General features: G+C 44.1%; 1 protein-coding gene across 2 annotated transcripts in view; it reads right to left on the bottom strand.

The window, feature by feature from the left end:
- Window positions 1-19852, bottom strand: part of zmp:0000000936 (interleukin-1 receptor type 1) — a 41892-nt gene extending 22040 nt beyond the window's left edge. Inside the window, exons 1-3 of one of the 2 annotated variants that reach the window (XM_056240898.1) lie at window positions 19743-19852; window positions 9982-10071; window positions 3930-4179 (exon numbers count right to left, since the gene is read on the bottom strand). In XM_056240898.1, coding sequence (XP_056096873.1) covers window positions 3930-4179; window positions 9982-10069 — 338 coding nt within the window. In that variant the 5' untranslated portion in view covers window positions 10070-10071; window positions 19743-19852. Of the gene's footprint in view, window positions 1-3929; window positions 4180-9981; window positions 10130-19742 lie in introns of those variants that run through there. The other variant, XM_056240897.1, reaches the window with a different exon arrangement.
- Between the last annotated feature and the right edge of the window lie 280 nt (window positions 19853-20132).

The following is a 20132-nucleotide window of genomic DNA, read 5'->3' as shown; positions in this document are numbered from 1 at the left end:
ATAAACTAATATAAACATAACTTATAAAACAATGTATAACAGATGCCCGCAGAGGCGCCAGGTGATTGCTGACCAAATCCTTGTTATTGACTAAATCTATTCTATGTCCACTTAATCTTTAATATTTGGTCACTTTTGTACAATAGAAATGCAACAGCCGCTGTAATTTCTTAAAAAAGAACATGTGCACATCAAAACATGCAAACTCAGAGCGAGGGGTTAAACTTTTATTTTAAAATCGCGATTGAACAACAATCCACATATTTAGAAACATATTTATGTATTCCCCTGTGCTGGCGTAGATTTACAAATGAGTTACGTCACAAATATTGTGAAATGGCGCACACTGCGTTCCCAGATGAACGTTATATGCAACACACACACACACACACACACAGCATGAGAAACCCGAGACGCTCCACGCATAAATGATAACAGTGCCACTATGAAACACAAACCGTGTACGACTTTTGTGTTCTCAAATGCACATTATTGGGAAACCTAAACACACATCACATGCAGAGACCGAGTGTGTGTGAGCCGCTTCATCGTGAACGAGCTGAGGGACTTGAACATGTTCTGCACGCATGCAAATAATGAAAGCGTCCTGATTCTCTGTGGGAAAAACAGCCATATTTATTTAACTGAATCGCAGCCTCTCTCACTCACACACACACACACACACACACTAACTCACACACACACACACACACACACACACACACACACACTGTGTTTAAGTTTAAGCTCATTCCTTTATCTAGAGCATTATTTGTTGATCTTTTATTTTGCCAGTTGTTATCAGTGACACCAGTTAAAGATCATCGAGGGGAACTGGAGTCACATTACACCGGATGTCTTCAAAAGATGAACTGGATGTATTAATGTACGCAAAAGAAAATAGGTAGGAAAAGAAATCATATAAAAATAAAAAAACACATGAAACAATGACAATAAATAAATAAACAACTCAGTACAAAACTCAATAATATAAAATGTATAAATAAACAAACAAAAAAACTAATAAAATAATAATAATAATAATAATAATAATATGTAAATAAATAAAGTAATAAAACAATTAAATAAAATTTAAATAACTATAAAAAAATAAAATAATGATACAACAATAAATAAATATTAAGCAAACAAAAAAGTAATAAATAAAATGATTAAATTAACAAATAAAATTATTATATGTAAATAAAAAAAGCAAAAATAAATCAAATGTAAATAATTATAAATAAATAATATAAAAATAAACAAATGAAACAACAATAAATAATTAAACTCATTAACAATATATAAACAAAACATTAACAAAATATTAACAATATAAAACTGTATAAAAAAATAAACAAAATAAGAAATAAATAAGAAATAAGTAAGCACACCACCCTTCAGCTTGAGACGCACGGGGAAAAGTTAGAAGGAACTTGTTAGATCTTGTTCACGGACTCATTATTATATTTCTGTTCATCTAATGTGAAATTTGTTTAGCTTATGTTTCAGTTGTTGAATCTTCTTATGTTCATACTTCATACTAATATTTACACTTCAATTTTTTTTTTTAACTAGACAAGGCAGTTTGGGGTGTGAGTGTGTGCAGTGTAGGTTGTAGAACAAAATGTAAAAGTATCGTCAAGATATGTTTAGTCTTTATTTTAAAAACCGCAAAGAACCAGCAGTGAATTAGTGTTTCCCGGATCGTGACGTCACTCGAGTCCTATAAACAAGAGCCTCCAGCGTATCCCATCTCTGCTTTACACAGAAGAACAGCGAAGCACCACTTACACTTTTATTCTCCATTCACCATTATGCAAATCAGCATGTTTCCTGGGCTGACAGTAAGTGTGTGTGTGTGTGTGTGTGTTGTCTAAAGGTCAACATCTGCTCTACACGACTCTGGTTTGCTCTTCTCACCATCCTGATCTTTCCATCCATTTATTTCTTGGGTCAACAGAGTGAGTCTCTCGAACACAAGCGCAGTGGAAAACATCTCGCCGCTCTGGCGTTGGAAATAGCTCTAGCTCTTCAAGCAGAATGACACGTCTTATATCTTTCTGTTGCGTGGGAAGCCCATCACCCCGAGTTCAGGTTCACCACATCCTCTGCTGAAGCGCTCTCAGAAAACCCTTTCACTACTAGACCAGGGCCTCATTTATAAAACTGAGCGTAGGATCCTTACTAAAAGTGTACGTGCGCCCGAAAGCCAAAAATGGCGTACGCAAAAAAATATTCAGATTTATATCTGAATATTTGCATACGCCAGAACCTGCGCAGAATTCACTTTATAAATCCCGATAAATCTCAGTCAGCGGAAGATTGTGCGCACACGCGTCTCCTCCCCGAAATAACCATATATGGAGCTTACAACGCCTAGTTTTACTATGCATATCCTCATCTGCATATCATTTGCATATGATTATTCATCCACGTGATAACATGTTTAACGGTACAAGACATTAGGAAAATATGAAATAGCCTAATACGGATGTGCCGTCACATTAGCCTATATTAATAAAAGTAATTTAGTAGCCTATCCTTGCCTTGTTTTTGAATAAATAAATCAAATAGTGTAAAATACATTTCAGAGAAAGTTTTCACAATCTTTTCCACTGACCAAATAGTATTTTTTATTGATTTATATTTTTAATGGAAACAGATAGACTGTTGTGCATTATTTGCACAAAACTATTTTCTCAGACAATCTGCTATAAGCAATTATCTCTTTAGTTAAAATATTAAAACACAGACAGCATGCCAGAGGAAAAGTGTTCAAAAGCATTGCATCCACAACAAATATTTATATTTATTGAATATAAAAAATGTTGTAACTTCTCAGTAATGATTTCATGTTTAAGTGTTTAACTCCATCAATGACAATGGCATATTTAATCTAAATGTTTATATCAGAAGTAAAACAGTTTAAATCATTCTTTTATTTATTTAACGTCGCCCGTCGGTGTATGAATGAGTGTGTGAATGGGTGAATGTGAGGCAAATTGTAAAGCGCTTTGGTGGCCATTGGGTCTGTGAAAGCGCTATATAAATGCAGTCCATTTACCATTTAAACTGTTATTGTGAACATGCACTGTTTTTATGATTAGGACTCTGTCGTTAGATAGGCGTTAGTTTCACTAAACGGCACAAAGCGCTCGCTGGCACGGACATTTAAGAAGGGATGAATATTTGCCTCAAGTGATATGCTTGGTGAGTGAAATTATATTTGTATTATCTTTCTGTATAGCCTATGTATAATTTTCTTTAGATTTTCTGTCTAAAAGTGACCAAAAAGACATTTAACTCCAGCTCACCATCGGTGTCGCCAAACTGCTCCGTCTCCAAAACGCTCGTACGCATGGGTCAGAGTTTGCGTGCAGGTGCGCACATTTTTCCGTCAAGTTTGTTTTTATAAATCACAACTTATGCGTCGGAAGTGGCGTACGCCTCTTTCAGGGCCTGTTTTGTGCGTACGCAACGGTTATAAATGAGGCCCCAGGTGCACGTGACGATAAAGCTCATCCGGTAGCCTATTTTAATGCCGTTACCCCCAAATCAATATATGTGGACACAAATCCCCTGTATGAGTTTGTCTTATATTTATATAAATGCTGTAGTTAGGCATTATCACATGATCAAGCGTGCTGTTCTTCTGAATATAAGCACGATTGCAGTTCAACAGACAAGAAGTTAATACAGTGGGTTACATTTTAGACACAATATTGGCTGTTTTTGAACTATTTTGCCAATGAAAAGAAGTCAAGTCACCTTTATTTATATAGCGCTTTACACGATACAGATAGTTTCAACGCATGCCTACTATGAAGAAAACACTTACTGGCAGTGAAATGGCTTGGTGCCTCCTATGATGCATTATCATTAAACATGTAGAATTACTTTAAAACCCCCGAGGAAGGCGTTCGTACCTGAGCACACACACGTATGTTCCCTGGCTCTGCAGGCTGATGTTAGGGAACCACAGAGATGTTCCTGAGAGCGAGACGTTCGGCCCGGCTGAGATCTCCGAGCCCGTTCTCTCCTCTACCCACGTCACGTTATACGGCGTCTCCGCAGGATCGAACAGAGCCTGGATGTGCAGCGGACACTCCAACAGCGGAGACTCCCCGGGGACCGCAAACATGCGCTCAAACGCCAGTCCGAAGTTCCTGCAGGATTCTGTAGAAGAGCACATGATGAAGACGTTAGTGAACAAGACAAAACACACAATGGCACAAAATCACACAATGACACCGAGTCCTAACCAGACGACACGCCAGAAAGGAATCTTTCCCATATGAACCAGAGTTTTTGTCTTAAGTAACCAACCGCGACGATTCTATTTTAGAAACGATTTCTATTTTTCTGCAACGGCGCGGCTGGAACAACAACAACACAAAGTATGGCAATGGTAATCTCAGGTAACGCTGGATGTTGTTGTCTTATTGTTAGTTTAATTGCTTCTGTTGCTCTCCTCATTTGTAAGTCGCTTTGGTTAAAAGCGTCTGCTAAATGATTAAATGTAAATTTAAATGTAAATGTTTATGTGCTTTATTTAATGTAAAAAATGTGTAATGTGACTGTAAGGGTGCTTTCACACCTGCCTCAGTTAGTCCGGTTGAATCGCACTAGAGTTGGTTCCCCTTGGTGCGGTTCGTTTGGGCCGGTGTGAATGCAGCGATCGCACTCGGGGGCGCACCAAAAGCGGACCAAACACTTTCAAGCGAACTCTGGAGCGGTTCGTTTGGGCCGGTGTGAATGCAGCGATCGCACTCGGGGGCGCACCAAAAGCGGACCAAACACTTTCAAGCGAACTCTGGTGCGGTTCGTTTGGGCCGGTGTGAATGCAGCGATCGCACTCGGGGGCGCACCAAAAGCGGACCAAACACTTTCAAGCGAACTCTGGAGCAGTTCGTTTGGGCCGGTGTGAATGCAGGGGGCGCACCAAAAGCGGACCAAACACTTTCAAGCGAACTCTGGTGCGGTTCGTTTGGGCCATTGTGAATGCAGCGATCGCACTCGGCGGCGCACCAAAAGCGGACCAAACACTTTCAAGCGAACTCTGGTGCGGTTCGACTGGGCCATTGTGAATGCAGCGATCGCACTCAGGGGCGCACCAAAAGCGGACCAAACACTTTCAAGCGAACTCTGGTGTGGTTTGTTTGGGCCGGTGTGAATGCAGCGATCGCACTCGGGGGCGCACCAAACACTTTCAAGCGAACTCTGGTGTGGTTCGTTTGGGCCGGTGTGAATGCAGCGATCGCACTCGGGGGCGCACCAAAAGTGGACCAAACACTTTCAAGCGAACTCTGGTGCGGTTCGTTTGGGCCATTGTGAATGCAGCGATCGCACTCGGGGGCGCACCAAAAGCGGACCAAACACTTTCAAGCGAACTCTGGTGCGGTTCGTTTGGGCTGGTGTGAATGCAGCGATCGCACTCGGGGGCGCACCAAAAGCGGACCAAACACTTTCAAGCGAACTCTGGTGCGGTTCGTTTGGGCCGGTGTGAATGCAGCGATCGCACTCGGGGGCGCACCAAAAGCGGACCAAACACTTTCAAGCGAACTCTGGTGCGGTTCGTTTGGGCCGGTGTGAATGCAGCGATCGCACTCGGGGGCACACCAAAAGCGGACCAAACACTTTCAAGCGAACTCTGGTGCGGTTCGTTTGGGCCGGTGTGAATGCAGCGATCGCACTCGGGGGCGCACCAAAAGCGGACCAAACACTTTCAAGCGAACTCTGGTGCGGTTCGTTTGGGCCGGTGTGAATGCAGCGATTGTACTCGGGGGCGCACCAAACACTTTCAAGCGAACTCTGGTGCGGTTCGTTTGGGCCGGTGTGAATGCAGCGATCGCACTCGGGGGCGCACCAAAAGCGGACCAAACACTTTCAAGCGAACTCTGGTGCGCTTCGTTTGGGCCATTGTGAATGCAGCGATTGCACTCGGCGGCGCACCAAAAGCGGACCAAACACTTTCAAGCAAACTCTGGTGCGGTTCGTTTGGGCCGGTGTGAATGCAGCGATTGCACTCGGGGGCGCACCAAAAGCGGACCAAACACTTTCAAGCAAACTCTGGTGCGGTTCGTTTGGGCCGGTGTGAATGCAGCGATTGCACTCGGGGGCGCACCAAAAGCGGACCAAACACTTTCAAGCGAACTCTGGTGCGGTTCGTTTGGGCCATTGTGAATGCAGCGATCGCACTCGGGGGCGCACCAAAAGCGGACCAAACACTTTCAAGCGAACTCTGGAGCGGTTCGTTTGGGCCATTGTGAATGCAGCGATCGCACTCGGGGGCGCACCAAAAGCGGACCAAACACTTTCAAGCGAACTCTGGTGCGGTTCGTTTGGGCCAGTGTGAATGCAGCGATCGCACTCGGGGGCACACCAAAAGCGGACCAAACACTTTCAAGCGAACTCTGGTGCGGTTCGTTTGGGCCGGTGTGAATGCAGCGATCGCACTCGGGGGCGCACCAAACACTTTCAAGCGAACTCTGGTGCGGTTCGTTTGGGCCGGTGTGAATGCAGCGATCGCACTCGGGGGCGCACCAAAAGCGGACCAAACACTTTCAAGCGAACTCTGGTGCGGTTCGTTTGGGCCGGTGTGAATGCAGCGATCGCACTCGGGGGCGCACCAAACACTTTCAAGCGAACTCTGGTGCAGTTCGTTTGGGCCAATGTGAATGCAGCGATCGCACTCGGGGGCGCACCAAAAGCGGACCAAACACTTTCAAGCGAACTCTGGTGCGGTTCGTTTGGGCCATTGTGAATGCAGCGATTGCACTCGGGGGCGCACCAAAAGCGGACCAAACACTTTCAAGCGAACTCTGGTGCGGTTCGTTTGGGCCGGTGTGAATGCAGCGATCGCACTCGGGGGCGCACCAAACACTTTCAAGCGAACTCTGGTGCAGTTCGTTTGGGCCAATGTGAATGCAGCGATCGCACTCGGGGGCGCACCAAAAGCGGACCAAACACTTTCAAGCGAACTCTGGTGCGGTTCGTTTGGGCCATTGTGAATGCAGCGATTGCACTCGGGGGCGCACCAAAAGCGGACCAAACACTTTCAAGCGAACTCTGGTGCGGTTCGTTTGGGCCAATGTGAATGCAGCGATCGCACTCGGGGGCGCACCAAAAGCGGACCAAACACTTTCAAGCGAACTCTGGTGCGGTTCGTTTGGGCCATTGTGAATGCAGCGATTGCACTCGGGGGCGCACCAAAAGCGGACCAAACACTTTCAAGCGAACTCTGGTGCGGTTCGTTTGGGCCGGTGTGAATGCAGCGATCGCACTCGGGGGCGCACCAAACACTTTCAAGCGAACTCTGGTGCAGTTCGTTTGGGCCAATGTGAATGCAGCGATCGCACTCGGGGGCGCACCAAAAGCGGACCAAACACTTTCAAGCGAACTCTGGTGCGGTTCGTTTGGGCCATTGTGAATGCAGCGATTGCACTCGGGGGCGCACCAAAAGCGGACCAAACACTTTCAAGCGAACTCTGGTGCGGTTCGTTTGGGCCGGTGTGAATGCAGCGATTGCACTCGGGGGCGCACCAAAAGCGGACCAAACACTTTCAAGCGAACTCTGGTGCGGTTCGTTTGGGCCGGTGTGAATGCAGCGATCACACTCGGGGGCGCACCAAAAGCGGACCAAACACTTTCAAGCGAACTCTGGTGCGGTTCGTTTGGGCCGGTGTGAATGCAGCGATCGCACTCGGGGGCGCACCAAAAGCGGACCAAACACTTTCAAGCGAACTCTGGTGCGGTTCGTTTGGGCCGGTGTGAATGCAGCGATCGCACTCAGGGGCACACCAAAAGCGGACCAAACACTTTCAAGCGAACTCTGGAGCGGTTCGTTTGGGCCATTGTGAATGCAGCGATCGCACTCAGGGGCACACCAAAAGCGGACCAAACACTTTCAAGCGAACTCTGGTGCGGTTCGTTTGGGCCGGTGTGAATGCAGCGATCGCACTCGGGGGCGCACCAAAAGCGGACCAAACACTTTCAAGCGAACTCTGGTGCGGTTCGTTTGGGCCGGTGTGAATGCAGCGATCGCACTCAGGGGCACACCAAAAGCGGACCAAACACTTTCAAGCGAACTCTGGAGCGGTTCGTTTGGGCCATTGTGAATGCAGCGATTGCACTCGGGGGCGCACCAAAAGCGGACCAAACACTTTCAAGCGAACTCTGGTGCGGTTCGTTTGGGCCGGTGTGAATGCAGCGATCGCACTCAGGGGCACACCAAAAGCGGACCAAACACTTTCAAGCGAACTCTGGTGCGGTTCGTTTGGGCCGGTGTGAATGCAGCGATCGCACTCAGGGGCACACCAAAAGCGGACCAAACACTTTCAAGCGAACTCTGGTGCGGTTCGTTTGGGCCGGTGTGAATGCAGCGATCGCACTCGGGGGCGCACCAAAAGCGGACCAAACACTTTCAAGCGAACTCTGGTGCGGTTCGTTTGTGGCGAGAACGTGATCCGACCTCGAACAGACCCGACTGCCAAAGAACTGCGCATTTCTGGACTAAACCAGCTGCCGAAGTCAAACAAAACTATTATTTAGATTGTCAATAGCGCTCCCTTTAAGCCATGACTAACGGCGTTCTGCACTCGCAGTCAGACAGTTTTCAGCGAGTCGCTCTATCAACAGCTGATCGGAACGTGCGCACTGTTGACGTTGACAGCAGCGCGGATTGATAGAAATGGATAGAAAATAGTGCCGATTAAAACTGAGGTATGAATTTTGTCTGGCGTGTTTTTTCTGTGGTAAATTAATCAAGCTTTGAAACGCAAATCATTTTTTCACGTAAAAACGCACAGTTTTGAGGCCCCGGAAAATAACCGGGAGTACTTTCTTGAAAAACTTCCAGCGGCCAGAACTCTGACCAGGGAGGTGACAGCAGAGTGGGTCAGTGTGTGTGCACTATAGTGCTGGGAAGGATTGCATACAACTTCATGTCTTAAATGGGCGAACTAACCCTTTAAACCACTGCTAACAAAGCAATAGAGTACAACTTCGCCACGTGTACAAATAACGTTTTATTTTAGATCAACTAGAAACGATGTGTGATTTACGAATTTTTATTTTTAAAATGTAATTTAATGACAATTGGCCAGAACCAATGGCGCAAGTCTTTTTGTGTGGAGACCCCGCCCCCTTTTGGAGATCTCTGGTCCTCAGAAATGCCTATTCTATGACAAAGATTGTTTTAGTAACTCAGTATGTATTTTTAATAATGTTTAAATAGTGTAATATTGTGAATTTGATTATGTACGTAATCCCATTTCCTTGTCAAGATTACTCTCTGGTGCCGTGCACTTGCTGCGAGACTCCGCCCACGCGCTGTTCTGATTCGCTGTGGTTTTTGATTGATATGTTGCATCTCGTAGTCGCGTGTGAGGCTCATCTGCACCAGCGTCACAGTTTCTGCCTCAAGTAGAGTTATTTTTGTTTTTATATATTTACTTAAAAAAGTAGCTAGTTGCCAAAGCAACATTTCTCTTTCGGTTTAGGTTAGGTACTAAAGTAACTGAAACTAAATAAACAAGACAAAAAACTTAAACTTAAAAATAGCTTATATACTTATATAGATCTTAAAAAAAAAATAATAATAATAATAATAATTATGTTTTTTCTACAACTTTGTGTTTCTAAATTAATTTGAGCAGATTTCAACAGATGTTTTATATAGTCAGTTCAGAAACATTCATGGTGAATTTCATCCTTTAGCTGTGAGGGAAATTCTAGATTATAAAACTCAAATCCAGTCTAGATTATTATGTTACTTCTTTAGATATTGATATATTATTTATTAAACCCTCCGTAACGCACATGTACGTATCATCATTCACATTCTCACATGCTGTTCTGCACAGAGTTTATGATCAAACGTCTTCAGCGAGCTTGAATTGAATTGAATGTCTATTACGAGCACCAGTATATCATTCAGCCAGTATAAAGTTAAAATAGGAAACTCATGCAACTTCTTACCTGAAACGAAAGGTTCCTTATTAGATATTACGCCACATTCGGTTGCCCGAAGTAAAGCGACCAGAAAAACAAGGGACAACCGAGCCATATCTGTAGAGAAACACAGAGAGAGTTAAGACTTCCCTGTATATAATATTGGAGAACCCTATAAATAATATTCAGGCTTCTATGGCGTTGTTAGTCATGTTTAATGATCTTTGATCCTCATGTTTACTGGAAGTCAACAGTGTTTGAGACACTAACTCAAAGTTCAACCCTGATCCAGGCCAGAAAAACATTTACATGATTATTCTCAATATATTTATAAAATGTTGTGTATATTCTCTATACAAAAAAATGTCAAAATGAGACATACACAAAATTCATTAAATACAGATGTGGGAATTAAATGCACACTTCTTTTACACAATATTTACTCAATTTACAAACTTTTTAAAACTGAAATACTGTACATTATGTATTGCATCTTTCACTGTCAGTTCAGACAAGCAGCAAATAAAGGTTCAAAAGAACAAATAAAAACTACTAAACAGACATTTTTGAAAATAAGATTGCAAAATCTGTGAATAGATAAGAGGTTCCTCGTCTCGCTTCCCTGTTCTCCGGGAACACCCAGGAGAAGTGCTGACTCGAGCCGTGGGCTGGATCACCCTGAGCGGTCACTCTTGCACAAGAGTCTTCATCTTTCGAAGAGGAGCGCTTCAGAGGAACTCGAGCTGCTTGCTCAGCGCAAACACGGGATTTGAGGAATGAAAGTAAGAGAAAAAGGGAACGTGCTGAAATTAAACAGGATCTAAGATAGCCTTAAAGACCCCTGTTCTTAACCTCATTCTGGTGTCTCGTGGACTGCCATGATGTCCACCGGTTCCAGATTTAATCAAACACCCTGCATGCAAATCATGTTAAAGCGATCTTTTCATTTTAAGAGGATTTTGACAATATTTCTTTTCTGTGTTTTTATCCACACAATAAAATACAGTTTTGTTTTGTTTTTAAATTCAAAACATCTTTAAATGATGACAATATTTTTCTTTTTGGGTGAACTGTCTCCTTGAGTTCAATTTTCTCCTGAAATAACCATATATGGAGCTTCCATTTTTACTATATGCATATTCCCATCCACATGATACCATGTTTAAGAGTACAAGACATTAGGAAAATATTAGGATACAGACTATACGTAAATGTCATTTAACATTACATTACTAAATATCATTTAGTATCCTTATTTTGTTTTAGAATAAATATATCAAAACATCCCTAAAAGCAAAATCGTATAAAATAGAAGAAGAGTTATTCTCATTTCTTTCCACTGGTCAAATAGTATTTTTAATGGTTTTAAACAAATAAAATGTAAGCATGTTTGCCTATAAGGTCACTCTAAAAGATGCTGGATTGTTTCAAACCACATTTGCGTCAAATATGGAATAACCCAACCATTTTATTAAAAGATTTAACCCAGCGGCTTTGTCCATATTTGACCCAAATTTGGGTTGAAACAATCCAGCATTTTTAGAGTATAAACATGTTTTAGGATGGTTATATATTTTTAATGGAAACAGATCAGCATTTTTTTCAGTGATAATACAATTGTCTGACTCATTGAAAAAAACATTTAAAAAATAAAACGTCACAAATCTGACTGTTTCCTATAAATCTGATGCTTCAAATACAGTGGTCTCGTTCATGATGTTGTGATGGAGATCACAGAATGCCAGTTCGAACACCGAACGAAAGTGTGCATCACAGTTCTGTTTAGTTTAAAGAGGGATTAGCATGGCCTATAGCTCTCATTACAACATTAAAATAATGCTATGTGCCACAGGAAAAGTGTTCAAAAGCAGCGCATTTATCTAAATTCAGAAATTTGTTGTTTAACTTCTGGATAATGACCATGTAATTTCAGTCCTTAACTCCATTAATGAGAGTGGAATATTTAATCTAAATGTGTATATTAACAAAATCATTCTGTTTCTTCATTACTTCGCTCACTCCAGTAAAGGAGTGCACACTTATTTACGCTCAGTTTATTTTTTAATAAATCCTGATATCTGCTGGAAAATTGCTTACACACATTTCAATGTCTTTTTTTTGAATATGCAACTAGTATACATCAGGCCCTGGTCTAAAAACACCCTGTGACTCTTAAAGGTGTGTTGCATATTTTTGGGTTGATTCACATAAATATTTGCAATCCGGTTTGACCCTTTCTGCTAAGAACTGGAAAAAACATAAAGAAGAACAGATCTACTGACTGCTGATGGATGATCAGAATGAACCATGAACCTGATTGTCAAGTCCAGTGAAAGTGTGGGTGGCACTGGATTTAAGAAATGACAATGAAGTTGACCTGGGAAAACTCATTCCAACATGCCACATCATTATAATAATAGTTCAACTACTTCCTTAAAGGTTGAAGCTCAAGTTAACACGCACTTTACAGTAATTCCATCAGAGAGAAAAGCACTCAAGGGTTGAGTTCCCACAAGTACAGAAATATGCGTTATCGCCTGAAGCCTCTGGTCTGATTCTGTCCGAACACGCATGAGAACACGCATGAGAACACGCATGAGAACACACAGGTCTGATTCTGTCCGAACACGCATGAGAACACGCATAAGGACACGCATAAGGACACGCATGAGAACACACAGGTCTGATTCTGTCCGAACACGCATGAGAACACGCATAAGGACACGCATGAGGACACGCATGAGGACACGCATAAGGACACGCATGAGAACACGCATGAGAACACGCATGAGGACACGCATGAGGACACGCATAAGGACACGCATAAGGACACGCATGAGAACACGCATAAGGACACGCATAAGGACACGCATGAGAAGACGCATGAGAACACGCATAAGGACACGCATGAGAACACGCATGAGGACACGCATGAGGACACACAGGTCTGATTCTGTCCGAACACGCATGAGAACACGCATGAGGACACGCATGAGAACACACAGGTCTGATTCTGTCCGAACACGCATGAGAACACGCATGAGGACACGCATGAGGACACGCATGAGGACACGCATGAGAACACACAGGTCTGATTCTGTCCGAACACGCATGAGAACACGCATGAGAACACACAGGTCTGATTCTGTCCGAACACGCATGAGGACACGCAGGTCCAGGGCTGGACTGGCCATCGGGCATACCGGGCATTTGCCCGGTGGGCCGACGTGCTTTGTGGGCGGCTACATCTCATACTTAATTTTTTACTCGTCTGAACGGCCCATAAAACTCGTACATCGGCGGCCCATTGCGTTTAGTTTTGTTTAATTTGTGGCTCTGGGATCTTTGTGCCGGTGTAATGCATTGGACAAAAAAGTCAGCGTAGGTTTTTCTTTTTCTCACAGACCGGCGCATGATGAAACGCGTAGATCAGCAGCCCATTGGTTATTTTCTTGATTGACACTGGGCTGGTCCAATCACATCTTTAAACTCCTCCCCCTTTGAGCTCTGAGTGAGCGAGCAGTGTGTGTATCTGTCAAAATAGTCAGAGCGATGGAGAAGAAACGCAATGAATGTGCAGTGAAATAGCGTGAAAAAAGAAACTTCAAAGGCCCTTCAAGTGACTGATGAGGATAGAGGAGGATAAGGAGAGAGATGAGTGAGTGCAGAGAACTGTGGTAAGCAGAACTAGGCTACTGTCACAACACTTAGACTATGTAGGAACCCACTACCCAGTTACGCATTATCTACACATCTGCATATTGGACGATTACGCATTTTATTAGAATTATAATGAGACGAGTTTGTAAACCATGTTGGACGGAAACTCTATGCCGTTTCCGTCAAAATAAAAGATCATGTGCTTATCTCTGTATAGAAATTAGTACGAAACTAATTATGAAAGTTGCTTTTATTTTTCAGTGCATTTGTTTTACAACATATGGCTATTACTGCCATGGGATTAATATTATAACTATTATTATGTAGTAGTGTAATGTAGACAGACACTATATCACAGCTAAAAGAGTTTTGAGTTTTTCTTTGTTCAATTTGCACACTGAATATGGGTTGGAGCTCTTTATTTTTAACTCTCAAAGTGCACCAGATGGATGAATTTAACATTAAAAAGCACAAAATTTTCTTACGGGGAAGCATGCCCCCGAACCCCCCTAGAGGGACAGAGGTGCACTCACCACAGATTTCCCAAAATCCTCTGGGAAAAACCGGTATTGCGATCACAGCTTATAGCTTTCTTTAGGATTCATCACTGTGGAGTATAGTTCAACTTAGTAGTTATTTCATCGGTTAACTCTTACTCACTCCGATTCACTTATGGCATTAGTGGTTTTAATAGGAGTTGGTATAGATATTCAAGGGCGTGCACAGTTCAGTTGAGTTATATAGTGGGCCAGTCTGGGCCAAAATGCCTGGGCCGATTTTTTGTCCCAGTCCAGCCCTGCGCAGGTCTGATTCTGTCTGAACACGCATGAGAACACGCATGACATCACACATGAGAACACACAGGTCTGATTCAGTCCGAACACACATGAGAACACGCATGACATCACACATGAGAACACGCATGACATCACACATGAGAACACGCAGGTCTGATTCAGTCCAAACACGCATTAAGACACGCATGAGGACACGCATGAGAACACGCATGAGGACACGCATGAGGACACGCATAAGGACACGCATGAGGACACGCATGAGGACACGCATGAGGACACGCATGAGGACACGCAGGTCTGATTCAGTCCGAACACGCATGAGAACACGCATGAGGACACGCATGAGGACACGCATAAGGACACGCATGAGGACACGCATGAGGACACGCATGAGGACACGCAGGTCTGATTCAGTCCGAACACGCATGAGAACACGCATGAGGACACGCATGAGGACACGCATAAGGACACGCATGAGGACACGCATGAGGACACGCAGGTCTGATTCAGTCCGAACACGCATGAGAACACGCATGAGGACACGCATGAGGACACGCATGAGAACACGCATGAGGACATGCATGAGGACACGCATAAGGACACGCATGAGGACACGCATGAGGACACGCATGAGGACACGCAGGTCTGATTCAGTCCGAACACGCATGAGAACACGCATGACATCACACATGAGAACACACAGGTCTGATTCAGTCCAAACACGCATGAGAACATGCATGACATCACACATGAGAACAAGCAGGTCTGATTCAGTCCGAACACGCATGAGAACACGCATGACATCACACATGAGAACACGCAGGTCTGATTCAGTCCGAACACGCATGAGAACACGCATGACATCACACATGAGAACACACAGGTCTGATTCAATTCAAACACGCATGAGAACACCCATGACATCACACATGAGAACACGCAGGTCTGATTCAGTCCGAACACGCATGAGAACACGCATGACATCACACATGAGAACACACAGGTCTGATTCAGTCCAAACACGCATGAGAACATGCATGACATCACGCATGAGAACACGCAGGTCTGATTCAGTCCAAACACGCATAAGGACACGCATGAGAACACGCATAAGGACACGCATGAGAACACGCATGAGGCCACGCATAAGGACACGCATGAGGACACGCATGAGAACACGCATGAGGACACGCATGAGGACACGCATGAGGACACGCATGAGGACACGCATGAGGACACGCAGGTCTGATTCAGTCCGAACACGCATGAGAACACGCATGAGGACACGCATGAGGACACGCATGAGGACACGCATGAGAACACGCATGAGGACATGCATGAGGACACGCATGAGGACACGCATGAGGACACGCATGAGGACACGCATGAGGACACGCATGAGGACACGCATGAGGACACGCAGGTCTGATTCAGTCCGAACACGCATGAGAACACGCATGACATCACACATGAGAACACACAGGTCTGATTCAGTCCAAACACGCATGAGAACATGCATGACATCACACATGAGAACACGCAGGTCTGATTCAGTCCGAACACGCATGAGAACACGCATGACATCACACATGAGAACACGCAGGTCTGATTCAGTCCGAACACGCATGAGAACACGCATGACATCACACATGAGAACACACAGGTCTGATTCAGTCCAAACACGCATGAGAACACGCATGACATCACACATGAGAACACGCAGGTCTGATTCAGTCCGAACACGCATGAGAACACGCATGACATCACACATGAGAACACACAGGTCTGATTCAGTCCAAACACGCATGAGAACATGCATGACATCACGCATGAGAACACGCAGGTCTGATTCAGTCCAAACACGCATAAGGACACGCATGAGAACACGCATAAGGACACGCATGAGAACACGCATGAGGCCACGCATAAGGACACGCATGAGGACACGCATGAGGACACGCATGAGGACACGCATGAGGACACGCATAAGGACACGCATGAGAACACGCATGAGGACACGCATAAGGACACGCATGAGGACACGCATGAGGACACGCATGAGGACACGCATGAGGACACGCATGAGGACACGCATGAGGACACGCATAAGGACACGCATAAGGACACGCATAAGGACACGCATGAGAACACGCATGAGGACACGCATGAGGACACGCATGAGGACACGCTTAAGGACACAAATGAGAACACGCATAAGGACACGCATGAGAACACGCATGAGGACATGCATGAGGACACGCATAAGGACACGCATAAGGACACGCATGAGAACACGCATGAGGACACGCATAAGGACACGCATCAGAACACGCATGAGGACACGCATAAGGACACGCATGAGAACACGCATGAGAACACGCATAAGGACATGCATAAGGACACGCATAAGGACACGCATGAGGACACGCATAAGGACACGCATAAGGACACGCATAAGGACACGCATAAGGACACGCATGAGAACACGCATAAGGACATGCATAAGGACACGCATGAGAACACGCATGAGAACACGCATGAGGACATGCATGAGGACACAAATGAGAACACGCATAAGGATACGCATGAGAACACGCATGAGAACACGCATGAGGACACGCTTAAGGACACAAATGAGAACACGCATAAGGACATGCATAAGGACACGCATGAGAACACGCATAAGGACATGCATAAGGACACGCATGAGGACATGCATGAGGACACAAATGAGAACACGCATAAGGACACGCATGAGGACACGCATGAGAACACGCATGAGGACACGCATGAGGACACGCTTAAGGACACGCATGAGAACACTTATGAGGACACGCATGAGAACACGCATGAGAACACGCATGAGGACACGCATGAGGACACGCATGAGGACACGCATGAGGACACGCATGAGGACACGCATGAGGACACGCATGAGGACACGCATAAGGACATGATAAGGACACGCATGAGAACACGCATGAGAACACGCATAAGGACACGCATGAGAACACGCATGAGAACACGCATGAGGACACGCATGAGGACACGCATGAGGACACGCATGAGGACACGCTTAAGGACACAAATGAGGACACGCATGAGAACACTTATGAGGACACGCATGAGGACACGCATGAGGACACAAATGAGAACACGCATGAGGACACGCATGAGAACACTTATGAGGACACGCATGAGAACACGCATAAGGACACGCATGAGGACACGCATGAGGACACGCATAAGGACACGCATGAGGACACGCATGAGGACACGCATGAGAACACGCATGAGGACACGCATGAGGAGACCCATAAGGACACGCATGAGAACACTTATGAGGACACGCATGAGGACACGCATGAGGACACGCATGAGGACACAAATGAGAACACGCATGAGGACACGCATGAGAACACTTATGAGGACACGCATGAGAACACGCATAAGGACACGCATGAGGACACGCATAAGGACACGCATGAGGACACGCATGAGAACACGCATAAGGACACGCATGAGGACACGCATGAGGACACGCATGAGAACACGCATGAGGACACGCATGAGGACACGCATGAGGACACGCATGAGAAGTACATCTGGTTACATCATAAGAAGAATGGCATCTACGCTAATATTAGTGTCTTTGTTTATCCCGAGGTTTTCCCGCAGCCTTCCGGATCCAGGCCGTATCCAGATCTGACGAAGGAGATTCATAACTATAGAATCAATTCCTAATGTGCATGTGAACGCCGTCAGCGTTAATCACAGGTTCAGTTTAGAGTCTGATCATTTCGACGGAGGTGAATCAATCAAAATTAACTTTAGCTGGAAATAACATTATTTAAGAACCGCTATAAAGCCAAAACAATCTCTGTTACCTTAAATTATATGTTTATCTCTGTAAAGCTGCTTTGAAACTATCCATTGTTAAAACCGCTATATAAATGAAGATGACTTGACTTATCAGTGTTTTTCAACCATGCAAACAGGTTAATATAACAGCTGGAGAACAATTATGTCACATAACATTTACCTCAGGAAAGCCATTTAATGACCATGATAGGCTATAGCACGTTATTTTGGCTAGAAAAAAGAGCTAGAGAATATTTTGCTAATTATGTGTAGGCCTTCTATATTATATTTTTTTTTATATTTTTTACTTACATCATTAAACACAGTTGTTATTATGATAAAAAAAACGCATTATATTTAATTCAAATTTTTTTATTACATTTTTTACAGTCGACGGTGGGTCTCCCTTCCAAGCAATTTACTAGCGTTACCATAGGAACGCTTCGGCTTTTGCCACCCGGAAGACCGTCAATTACTGTTGTGACGTCATGGTGAATTATATATGTCGTTATACAATCGTTTTTAAATCAATAAACTCCTTTTTAAATCAATATTTTGTGTCAAATTATTGATTTATTTGGTAGGTAGCCATGTAATAAGCAGGATAATGTATAGCGAGGCGGTTGTTATAGCGAATACAACCCCTTCAGGCTGATTCAAGACCCCGACGCGAATAATCAGCCTGTCGGGGTTGTATTCGCTATAACAACCACCTCGCTATACATTATCCCTTACGTATGTCGCTATCAGCAACTTGTGCAATATTGATCATTTGTTTGTAGATGGCGCGATCCATTTTGTCTAGCAAAACTTTGTTCGCAAATGTTTGCTTGAATGTTGTGCGATTCTGTGCGAAAATGAATGGAAACACCTTAAAATGTCTCAAATCAATTCGACATACCAATTTGATCGCAAAACAGCATGTGACGTCATTACGCACAGGTTTTTATTCGCTTTAAAGCCGTTGGATGGAAACATACTTTCACCAGCTTAATGCAATTATGTACATTTGTCTCTTTGAATTTTTTCATCCAACTAAAATCACAAGCATTTGAGCAGCACATGTTGAAAAGCCTCCCATGATGCACCTTGTAAACAGCTTGAATCTTCATCGAATACAAAGTTTTCATTTGTTTAAATTGGACTTCTCTTTCTTTGGGTCACTACTAAATTCCCATAAAGTTGCATATGTGATGTATTCTTATGGCTTTACTGTTATTTTAAAATGTCGGAAAAGGTCATAAAAATGAATAATGAGTAAGCGTGTCCTAACTTCTGACAGCCTGATTTTTCCATATCTAAGAACAGACAGGAACAGGAACATTCATTCATCGAGTTAAATGGTAGGCAATGATTTTCCTCACCGCATGTTTACAGGGGAAATGTGGGAAATGTTTAACCCACACACAGAAGTTAAAGCATGGATATAAATGAATGAGGTAAAACAGATTCGGAAGTGAGGAATCTTACCTACAGTCCTTCTTCCCAAGACAACATGATTCCCTCAGTAAAATGCGCTTTATACTCCAGTCATGTGCACTAGTTTGTCTTAAAGAGACAGCTTTACGTGTTCATAAGAGCCCGAACCCGTATCTCTCTCTCTCTCTCTGTGTGTGTGTGTGTGTCAGATCTGTCGTGCCACTTCTCCATATCCACAGGAAAAGCAGGTTTTGCAATATCCTCTGAGGTTTGGGAAGCTTCCTCTCCAAGAGTTGCGCAATGAGAGGCGGAGAGAAAGATCTAACTGAAACGTAATCATGTTATCACGTTGACTAAAACTCACGTTAACTTTTTAAACGATATAACAATGTTTCGAAGAGTTAAGGTAGTGAAGTAAACTTGAGCCTGATCCCGGTCAGA

This window comes from Rhinichthys klamathensis, unplaced genomic scaffold (genome assembly GCF_029890125.1).
Source record: "Rhinichthys klamathensis goyatoka isolate OS25496 unplaced genomic scaffold, OSU_Roscu_1.1 h1tg000618l_1, whole genome shotgun sequence".
In the NCBI taxonomy this organism is placed as follows: Eukaryota; Metazoa; Chordata; class Actinopteri; order Cypriniformes; family Leuciscidae; genus Rhinichthys; species Rhinichthys klamathensis.
This window is presented reverse-complemented; position numbering and strand designations above follow the sequence as displayed.